Source organism: Teleopsis dalmanni, chromosome 1, assembly GCF_002237135.1.
Source record: "Teleopsis dalmanni isolate 2A chromosome 1, ASM223713v2, whole genome shotgun sequence".
Classification (NCBI taxonomy): Eukaryota; Metazoa; Arthropoda; class Insecta; order Diptera; family Diopsidae; genus Teleopsis; species Teleopsis dalmanni.
Genome location: NC_051846.1, coordinates 140,059,921 through 140,070,746, shown reverse-complemented (window position 1 = coordinate 140,070,746; position 10,826 = coordinate 140,059,921). Strand labels below are relative to the sequence as shown.

Below are 10,826 nucleotides of genomic sequence, written 5' to 3'. Positions count from 1 at the left end.
CAATATAAGACCTTTTGCAGTTGGACTGGGGAGATAGTACAACGCCAAGATACTTTAGCTTGTTCAGAAGCTGAATGGGGGTATTACCGAGCTCTAGTTTAATTAGCGAGGCACTAAAGCCATTAAAAGCGATCTCGCAGAGATTTTATTGGGAATGAGCTTAATTTTACTCTTAGTGTAGAAATCAACGAGGGTTCTAAGGTGGTTATTTAGTTTGTTAGCTATGCGGCATGGGTTTGACGACCGCATGAATACGAGGCATTCGTTGGCTGTATATCACTTCTGTTCTGTGTCACTTCTCTAGTTTTACAACTACCAATAGATTTTCTATGTTAAAGTGTTATTATGCTACTCAACTAATTAAAATAGGTAATATTAGGTCTGTTTCACGAGTTACTCGTAGTAAAATTCAAGTAAAACACAATAAAGAACTGAGAGCGTAACACAAATAAAGTGTTAAATTATGTTCTTTACATATATTTTCATGGAACAGCTTTGTGTAAAATCTGGCGAGAACACCAGTGCCGCGCAAATAAACAATAGGAAAATTTAAATTCAAACCAAAACAGCTGATTCACACATCACCACAAATTTTACTTGATATAAAATGTGAGAGTCTGTGTAACATTTTCAATTTTCGACAGGGATGTTACGCTCTCTCAGATGTTTTCATTTACTTGAAAATTTAATGGTAAAACGCACTTGATATACAGAGTGGTACTAAAAGTTACTACGATTAGCTCGCGGAACATATCTATTATATATACGATTATGATTGTGTATACTATGACTTGAATTTAAAAAAATTGTATACACAAGCGATATCATAGTAGTTAAAAAAAACTAATGGATTGTGCGGATATTATTAAATAAACTTATTATTAAATAATAGACTATGAATGCACACCGGTCTAAAAGATCTATTGTGCGCCTAAAGGCCTAACAAAAACAATTTCAGACTATTTATAAATCTTGTAATTGTTGTAGACTTAATGTTACCTATTTGATTTGGGACTCAGATCCCGCTTCCAAGGTAGTCGAATCTACTTCTTGACGCCGCTGTGCACTTGCATAGAATATGTTCTGCTGTTTCTTTCTCCTTATGACAGGGCGAACAAGATTTATTTTCTACTGCACCTATATAATTTTCATGTGATTATTAAGTCTACAGTGTCCTGTAAGAAGTTCAGTGTAGATTTTAATATCGTTTCTGCTAAGGTCAAGGATTAATGAATCTTCTTGACCGTCACATGCGTGTTTGTGTTCTCCAGTGTTCAAGTAGATGTTGTTTCTTCCGTTCACATAATAAGTTATTTGTGAAGCTATTTGTTATTCCGCAGAAGGGCTCTGGGCCTATGAAAGGAGTACATGCACTCTTCTTTGCTAGGGAGTCTGCCATTTCATTGCCCTCATGCCCTTCATGTCCCGGTACCCACATAAGAGTAACATAATTCCTGGATGCAAGGGTATTGAGAATAAATAAATAAACGTAACCCACATCTTATTGAGTTCACTCAACAATTCTGCATAGTATAACAAAAATAAATAAAATATTTATGACCAATTAAACAAAATAAACTCCGTGACAAATTCAGGCAAACACGCACTCTTTACGGTTCGGAACAAATTAAGCGCCATTAATTACCATTAGGAACTGTCAGAGAGGTGTCTTATGTACGGCCCATATATATTATAATTTTTATTTGTTTTAACGCATTAATTATGCACAAATTAATAACTATCAAAAGTGGTCTTGTTTTAATACAAATATTAATAAATTAATATAAAAAAAATATATGTGAACATTTTTATCTTTCGATATTTTTCAAAGTTAAAATATGATTTTATCACCTGAATATGAATATTGATAAGCTTGAGTAAAATATGTATTGTTGAATTTTGTTAAATTACATAAATAATATAAAAATATTAAATATTTAATATGACAAAATAAATTGTGAAGCACTGGTCACCAGGTTACTGTAACGACGAAACTCGGTCAAATTCGATACAAGATTCGAGATGCAGATTTGCATAACAAACTCAACAGATGTCAAAAATTATTATTTTAATGTTATTAATTTTGGTTTTGGATTTTTTAGTTTAATTTTCAGTTCACATACCGCATATTTGATTTGATAGAAATTTATGGTCCATAAAATTTGCAACATTGGAAAAATTTACATGATATGAATCAGTGCAAATATTTTTCGCGTATATAAAAGTTTTGAATTTTATGCAGAAATCAGTATCAAAAGTTCAACAAGCAAAGTCATTTATTTACACTACAGGAAATTTTCTACAGAAACTTGCATAAAAAATGTTCAAAATTGTAATAAAACTTGATGTAACGAACAGTGAAATTCTTACTTAAAATATGTCTTCTTTCCATTTCACATAGATTTTAATCACTGTTACACTTGTTACGCTTGTCAGTGCTGGTGGCAATCCCGAGGATGTGCATGCAACGATTATCAAATATGAGAACGAATTGAATCCTGATGGCAGCTACAACTTCGAATATGCCACTTCAAACCAAATACAAGCACTAGAGTCTGGCGTTGGCAGCTCCTACGCTTCAGGTTCATATGCTTATCTATCGCCAGAAGGACAACCCATTCAATTGCAATACACTGCGGATGAAAATGGATATCAACCAATTGGTGAACATTTGCCAACACCGCCACCAATTCCAGACTACATTTTAAAATCACTCAGATACATTGAACAGCATCCGTTCGATAAGATTGTTCTCACTAAAAAATAAAATTTTACATATAAATTAAAAATTTAAGGGCTTTAGTTTTAAAAGAAATGGTAAATATTTCTTTTTAATTTTAGTATAATTTTAAGCATTAAAATGAAATAAATGTTTTAGATTTAATTAAAAATATATAATACAAAATTTTGAAAGCGCGGTATCTTTAGAATTAAACACTCAGTTAGTCGCTATGTAGCGTGAGAACTTAAGCGAACTTAAGCCAAAGGGAAATACACAACTAATCACACCTGTGTATTTCGTTTTAACAAAAGTTCATACGATACATACCGATTAATAGAACCTTAACCTATATCAACATATAACTTAGTAGAAGAAGTTGCTTGGAGTAATTAAATTTTCAAAATTCGTGATAAATCCCAGTCCCTGGGAGATCAAAATGAAGATTGGAATAGAGATCGGACTTTGATTAGCTCCTAAATTTACCAAAAGGATACTGTGAGTATCTATAAATATATCGAAAGACAGTAATATAATACGGCCAAGCTGAAGCTTGGAATTACGATAAAAGCAATTAAATAATAACACTGAAAGGTTATTCAAGTGTACTAATTAAAACGGAAAATTATATATTAGGTGACATACGAAGTATTCGCCGTTTTTCGATAAATTTTTGAACAAAATTTTTAAAATAAAATTAATTTAACTAATGCTTATATTGGCCGTTATTATATATGACTTATTACACTTTTATCCAACTTCGCCGATACCGATGCCAAGCTCGATTGAAAAAGGTGGTAGGAACGCAATCAGCTAACCTTAATGGCCTTTGAACACCCTAGCGTCTCAGGAAGTAGATGAGAATAAACAACTCTTGTACAACTCAATAAGAAAGTTTGTCACCATTTTTGTCACGTCTTTGAATCCAACACTCAAGAAATAATCTTTATATATTAGTTACTTATTTATTTACTGCTGTCCTTCTCTCCTAGTAGAGCATAGGATCTTAATAGTATACATATATTATCTGATGTGAAGGTACCAAATTTAAGTTTAAGTATCCAGATGATTGAAACCGTGACGCTGTATACTTCATTGGAGAAAAGGATAACAGTAAATAAGTAAGTAACACTTTTATCCTCGAACAACTTGGCCACGCGATTTTCGGTCGGTGGAGTTCTTACACTTTTATCGGCGAAAAACTTGGCCAAGTGATTTTTGGTCGGTCGATCTATTACATTTTTATCGGTGAACAACTTGGTCAAGTGATTTTCGATCGACTGAATTTTTATCTTTAATATAGTTTTGCAGAGAATAAAATAAGAGGTAGCCAACCAGTGTATGCTCGGGGTTGTACAGTGAATGCATTAAAACTTTCCATGCAAGTTGCGTTGATTTGTTTCTAATCATCAAAGATGTGTATGGCCTGGTATTGTCATGATGGAAACGGCTCCTTTTCTGTTTTTCAATTCTGGTTGCTTTTCTTTGATGTTTTTTTTATTTAAGCGGACGAGTTGCGATCAGTATAAGATGAAATTAACCATTGTACCAAGCTGCAGTACTTAGCAGTAAACAATTTTATTCAAATCCTTATCAAAGTAACCATGGCACCAAACTATTCCAGCTAGTAACAAATAATTTCTTTCCAATCCTACGAATTACTCTACATAAACAAGCCTTTACAATCAATTCAATCTTTGAAGACAATTGTGGAGGATAAACAGCTTGCGAACAGATTATTGCGTTGAACATTGTCGTATGGAATCCATATTAATTCGCACGTAATAATTCATTTTAAAAACGGTTTGATTGTGTTGTATTTCAGTTACTTTTTACTATTAGTACTAATGGTACTAATTCGTACTATTAAATTTCTTCGCGAACCTTTGTTCAGTGCTTCCGCTATCTTCTGACAGCTTGCGTGTCGGTCTTGTTCCAATAGTTGCAAAATTTCATCGGCTCTTTAAGTGACTGGCCTAACAGATTAAGGTGCGTTTTTGACATCAATATATCTAAGGATACTTTTCATATTGCCCTATTTCATATAAGGTGAAAGCGTTAAACTTGTTTTTTTTATTTTTGCTACTACTTGAGGTTAGCCTACTTAAAAATTATTAAACCTTGTTGCCATCGACAAGGCAATAAGGTTACTTTGACAGTACAAATGTCTTCTTATTTGCCAATTTAAATTTCAAAGCATTTTTAACAGATCTTCCTGGGAAAAATCTTTTTTTACACGTAATATGTGCAAGTATCTTTTCGTAATTTGTTGTTTGCATTCTAGGGTTAAGAATCAGAAATTTATTTCTCATAACCGAAATTCTGTCGTTTTTGTGAGAAAACTTTTAAATGATTTCATAAGTATTTTTGGAGTATATAGCTGCAGTTTTTAATATCCCCGATTAGGGGCTCACCTCTCAGATTTTGGTCACTATGAAATGCGTCACCTTGTTTACAAAACTATGTTTTTTAAAAATGAAATAAAAGTTTAAATAAAAAATATAAATTTATTATCACATAAATTTTAATTTATTTACATACACAACTTCTATTATTTTATATAATTCAATAAAAATTATAAAAATGTCAAAAATAATCCTTAGAAATGTCTTTGACGTCCAAATTGTGCCTTCTGTGGTGCTCTGTATTGGTTTTGATGTTGTCGTACTGGAACATGATATTGTTGTTGTGGAACATCATATTCGGAATGGGTGCGAATGTATTCCAATGATTTTAAGATTTGATATGGAATTGGCGGTGGTGTGGGCAAGTGATCACCTTGTGGTTGGAAACCATTTTCATCAGCCTTATAAGATAATTGAATGTGTTCGCCTTCAGGTGAAACGTATCCGAATCCACCATTGGCATAATAGCCACCAACACCAGCTTCTTGTGCAGCAATACCATTAGATGTTTCGTACAAGTATTGGTAGCTGCCATCTTCCTTAACATCGCTCTGATATTTCAAAGTCTCAGCGTGTACATCTCTAGGGTCGCTGTAAGCAAACGCGCTTGTAATGGCGATAGCAGCAATGAGGACCTGCAAATAGATGCAATATAACATAAGTTAATAAATAAAAATTAATAATTTTATTAATTAATTTATTCCTTAGAACTTACAAACTTGAACATTTTGATATTTTTGAAATATGCTTGGTTGTGCACTGTTTGAAAGACGAAGCTGATTGATGCTGAAGATTAAAATTTGCCACAAATTTATACTAAATCGTTTGACATCTTTCAATCACATTGAAAACTGCAACTTTTAGCATTTCAAGAAATATCAACTTCTTTTGTTATTTTTATTTTGTATATTATTTTCTAAAGAAATCCAAACGAACTAGTCTAATAACTTTAGTCTATTGTATCATCATTAAAGACTAATACTATTATTAAAATATTTAGTTTATAATATTAATAATCTTTAAATGTTCATATATATTTTTTTTAATATATAAAAGTGATTGTACGCATGTGAACCTGTCTGTCATTGATCACTCGAAAAGGTTTCTTGTACGGTTGATGGCGCGGCGGCAAGTCTGGGCCCGGCTGCAGTTAATTTTATTCATTTTTTATGCATTTTAAATATTTTATTTCTAATTTCGTATAATTTATTGATTTATTCATAGAGCATTATTTTATTTCACACTAAATAAATTTACGTGGAATTCGCAAAGTTTTGGAGATAACTTTTTTATGCCTTTGGTAAATATTGTCTAAACCCAGGTACCCTACGCAGTTTTGGCCACTTCTATATTTATACTCGTAGTTGTACTACGAACGTATTTGGTATATAATCTTGTTATAAGTTTATATTCTACGAATAATAGAAGGTTATTATAATATCTAGAGTCTTTGTGCTGAAGTCTTTGTGTAGTTAACAAAGGGCATTGGATGCCAATTTAAGAGAAACAACAATTAAGAGGCGTCTCTTGGTCTATGGACTTATTAGGCTTATTAGACTTATTATTAGGTATGAATTTAACATATGCTTAATCTATTTTTAAACAAAATTTATGAAAATTTACTTATTTATTTCTAATAACTTCTGCTTCTTATTTAAAAATAACTAATTATGTTTAATGTTGTTTAATCTTATTAAAATGTTCACAAATTGTGAAGAAATAAGTTTTAAACATTTATTCTTCTCTTAACTTGTACCTTTTAATAATTATGGGGCAGAAGATACTGCGAATAATATTTAATGAAAAGAAGAGTTTATTTTTTTTTTATAGGCTAATTGCTCAAAACTTTTTTATTATTGTTGTTAAAAATAAAAACAAAAATTAAGAATTCACAATTTGATTTTTCAATAATTTTTATTTTTCTTCGATATTTCGACTTTAATCTAAAGTCATCACATCAGGAAATCGTCTTTAAGAAGGTACTATACAATGGCTCACAATAATAATCAGTTGATAATTAATCTTTCAACTAATTAGGTTCTACATGTACTCAAAATAAATGTTCAACTACAAATGTTTACAAAGTCCTGCACTAAAAGGATCTGAGACCTAATTTTTCTCATTGATTATCGATGCACCTGAAAAACATGAACTTGGTGTTGTTTTCGGACTGGTGATATAAAATCTTCTCCAAAAAAGAAGAAATGTGTGATATTCTCATCAATGGGTAAACTTACTCTGGCATACCCTATTCTATCCATATAAACGATTTTAACATTTTAATGAATAAGTTGTTAAAAGAAGTGTTCGAAAATTATATATTCGCCACATATGTGTTATGGCATTATATCGTTCAGTTTGCCGCCGATGAAGTATTTTTTGGGTATTTTTCATCTTTAGCAGTGATATCCAATCCTTTTCTAGCGAATTAATCCACAAATCTACTAAAATCTTGTCATTACAAAATACAACTCATGTTACTGTTCTATAAACAAGTTCTCTTATCACGAATTATGCAGAAAAATTACTTTACCCTCTTTAATTGGAATATGTAAGTGAATAAGGAAAGATCATGTTTCTAAAATGAGTATAGAATTTATTTTATTTATACTTGATTAACAAAGAAATGGTTTTATCTTATAAATCAGCAGATTTCTATTCATTTCTGTTTTTATTTAGAAATGATGTACTTATATTTAGTTAGTGTTATTGGAAATGTTTAAGTCAGATTTATTCAGTAATTACAAAGTACCCGGATTTTGTATATAAAACACACAAATTTAAATTATATTCCAAATTTATTTTATCTCCTTCAAAATATGCTCCTTCTGAACGCTTAACCTATGCCAACGTTTAACCCAATCTTCCATACACTTTTCGTAGGCCGGTGCAGGTATGACTTTTAGTTCCTTCGGCGAATTCTCTTTTACCGATTCAATCGACTCAAAACGACAAAACGACTCAAAACTCAAACGAGCGATGACAGTAGTGCCGTGTTTGGTCAAAAAATCGCGTACAGCAAGAATTTTCCATAGTAAAAATCGCTAAATGCACTTGAGGTAGTCTCACATTAACAGCTTCTGTAAACAAACTAATTGACAGATGGCGCTCAAATTTGTACCGTATGTCAAGAAAAGGTGTACCAACAAAAAATTTTTGAAAAAGGTCTATTACTCAAGTAGTTAACAAACAACAAATTCCGAATACTTTTTGAGCAGAAGGTATTGTAGGGGGAATTAAGTATATTCGAACTAAAATCTTTCAACACCTTAAAAGCTAAATTGTTTAAGGAAAATGATTTATGTATATATCCTTAAAAGAATATATATTTTTGATTTCTTAAAATACACTAAAACTTCAAGTTATTAATTAATTAATTATTAATTTTATGTATACGTGAGTTGTGACGAAAATTGTCTACTATCCATTTTTCAGGCAGATGATTCCTTCTGTTAAAAATTTTTTAAGTAACTATAATCTAGTTTTTTTTTTTTTTAATATGCGCTACGACAATAAAAATATTAACCATATTGCATTCAACACAATATATTTGGATGATGTTATACATTCAATCTTCAATAAGCACGTAGAGATTAACTTGTTTTTATATTGCAGAATTCATAAATTATTATTCACGCTAATATTTTTCAATTTAATAGGTCAAGAAATATCAATAATAGAAATCAATAAAATTAATAGCAATTAGGAAGTATTAAGAAGTGTTGATATATAATCGATTTGCATAAAAAATTCTAATATTTCAGCGTTGATTCTTGGTATAAAAAAAACTAAATAAGAATATTATTAAATGTTTTTAAGTTAACTTCAACAAAAGATTAAACAAATTAGGTTAGATATTTGTAAATGATAAGTTATTATAGTGATATTTTAATTAATTCGGCGCTACTGAAAATGGCACCATGACAATGTACATATAGTATGCTTATTATTATGGAGAGTTTTAAAAATACAACTTCTATCAGGGAAAAAAATCCCATAAAGTTACGCTCAATATGTTCCACAAACGAATATCGTCAGAAATATCTCTGTAAATGAATTTTCCACAAAAATTTTTTATCTATCTGCACATGGTCGAAGACGTCTTTCAAATGTGTCCTCTCGACTCTTTTTAATTTTATACAGATGGCACATTAATAATGAAACTTACATTTACTGAGGAGTTCACATATGTTCAGGTATATAGTTTTAATATATATATATAGAGAATCTTCTCATTATTGGCACATAAGGTTGGCACATACATTTTTAGGCTAAAATTTCAAGAAATTTTTACAAGGTATGTGGACTTAGTTGTGAGACACACCTTTCTGTTATATAATTGAAAATTTTGACATCAGAAAATATTCTATATTGGTTATACCAATTAATCCTATAATAGTTCTAGTCACTTTATTAATGTTTTCAATAAATGTAAGTTGAACTAAATATGTTAACATTTCTCCTCCCTGATTACTGGAATGAAGTTTCCTCAATGCTGTGAAAATCTTCTCCATTCATTCCTAATAGGTGATTTTAGTGGGTTCAAGTCTCACATGAAAAAAAGCGGAACTAAACTTTTACAGAAGAATTAGGCTAATATACTACGAAAGCACTTTTCAATTAGAAGAGCACATCTTTTTTAATAATTAAAAAATAAAATTAATTTCTTTTTCGATTCGAATGGCTATAAAACAAAAGTTTCATACATATATAGCCTATCATAAACTTTGCAATATTTTTTCCGATATTTAAAAAAAAATTGTTTGAAATTGCGGTACAAAAACTTAGTTTTTAGAAAATGAATAAAAAAGAGAAAGACGATTTAAAACGAAAATACTAGAAACTGGAAGGCTCCAAAAAATGAGAAACCCGCAACAATATATGGGGAAAGAAGGTCTAAAATGAATTGCAACGATCACGGTAGGAACTGAAAACATTTGTTGGCGAAAGAGATAGATGAATGAACCTTGTCTCTGCTTGCATACTAGCTATTCACAGTCATTATAATGTTATATTACATTATTATTACTCACAGTCATAAGTTTTAGAATGATAAGAATAACAAAAATTAGTCCATTAGCTTTCGATATGAGTCCATAGGGCCTAATTAAAATTTTTAAAATTAGTGGCATTAAAAATAGATTAGGAACTTTTAAAACTTTTAGTGCTTGTAAATGGATTCCAGTAAATGTAAGACTATAAGTATTAAATGTGAGACTTTGATTGAATTAGAATTTCACGCGGTCCATTGAGATGATTCTACGTTTTTTTAGGTTCTTAAAATTGACATGGTTCTCAGATGTGTTTCTATATTTTTGAAGTCTAATGAGCCCTCAAAACGTTATTAGCGTAGTATGCATAACATACAGAAAAATATTAGAAAAACTTTATATGACATTGAATACCTTCTGAAGGTAAATGGCAGTTACCAGTGATATCATCTTATAGAACAAGATGAACTTTATGTTACTTATGTCTTTCATGAGAATCTTTGTAATTGCATTGTTTGAGCTAGATCTTTTTCCGGAAATTAGTTTATCATTTTAATAAATTGGAAAATCTACATTATTTTTATGTTAGCAATATTCTATAAATACTAGAGATGAAATGGTTATAAATTGGTTATAGAAATGGTCATAAGGTGGTTATAAATAATATGAATTAATTATTATTATTATTTTCTTAAATAGTTGGTTATTATT

At 30.4% G+C, this 10,826-nt stretch overlaps 2 protein-coding genes across 2 annotated transcripts; one reads left to right on the top strand and one right to left on the bottom strand.

The window, feature by feature from the left end:
- Nucleotides 1–2,320: 2,320 nt before the first annotated feature.
- Nucleotides 2,321–2,767, top strand: LOC119666338 (larval cuticle protein LCP-17-like). Its single transcript, XM_038075621.1, has 2 exons — nucleotides 2,321–2,332; nucleotides 2,402–2,767. Exons 1-2 carry the CDS (start codon nucleotides 2,321–2,323, stop codon nucleotides 2,765–2,767), a joined length of 378 nt encoding a protein of 125 aa, XP_037931549.1.
- A 2,551-nt stretch (nucleotides 2,768–5,318) lies between these two features.
- On the bottom strand, nucleotides 5,319–5,851 carry LOC119666337 (pupal cuticle protein Edg-78E-like). The gene is made up of 2 exons (XM_038075620.1): nucleotides 5,840–5,851; nucleotides 5,319–5,759 (listed from the first exon to the last, which is right to left on the bottom strand). Exons 1-2 carry the CDS (start codon nucleotides 5,849–5,851, stop codon nucleotides 5,319–5,321), a joined length of 453 nt encoding a protein of 150 aa, XP_037931548.1.
- Between the last annotated feature and the right edge of the window lie 4,975 nt (nucleotides 5,852–10,826).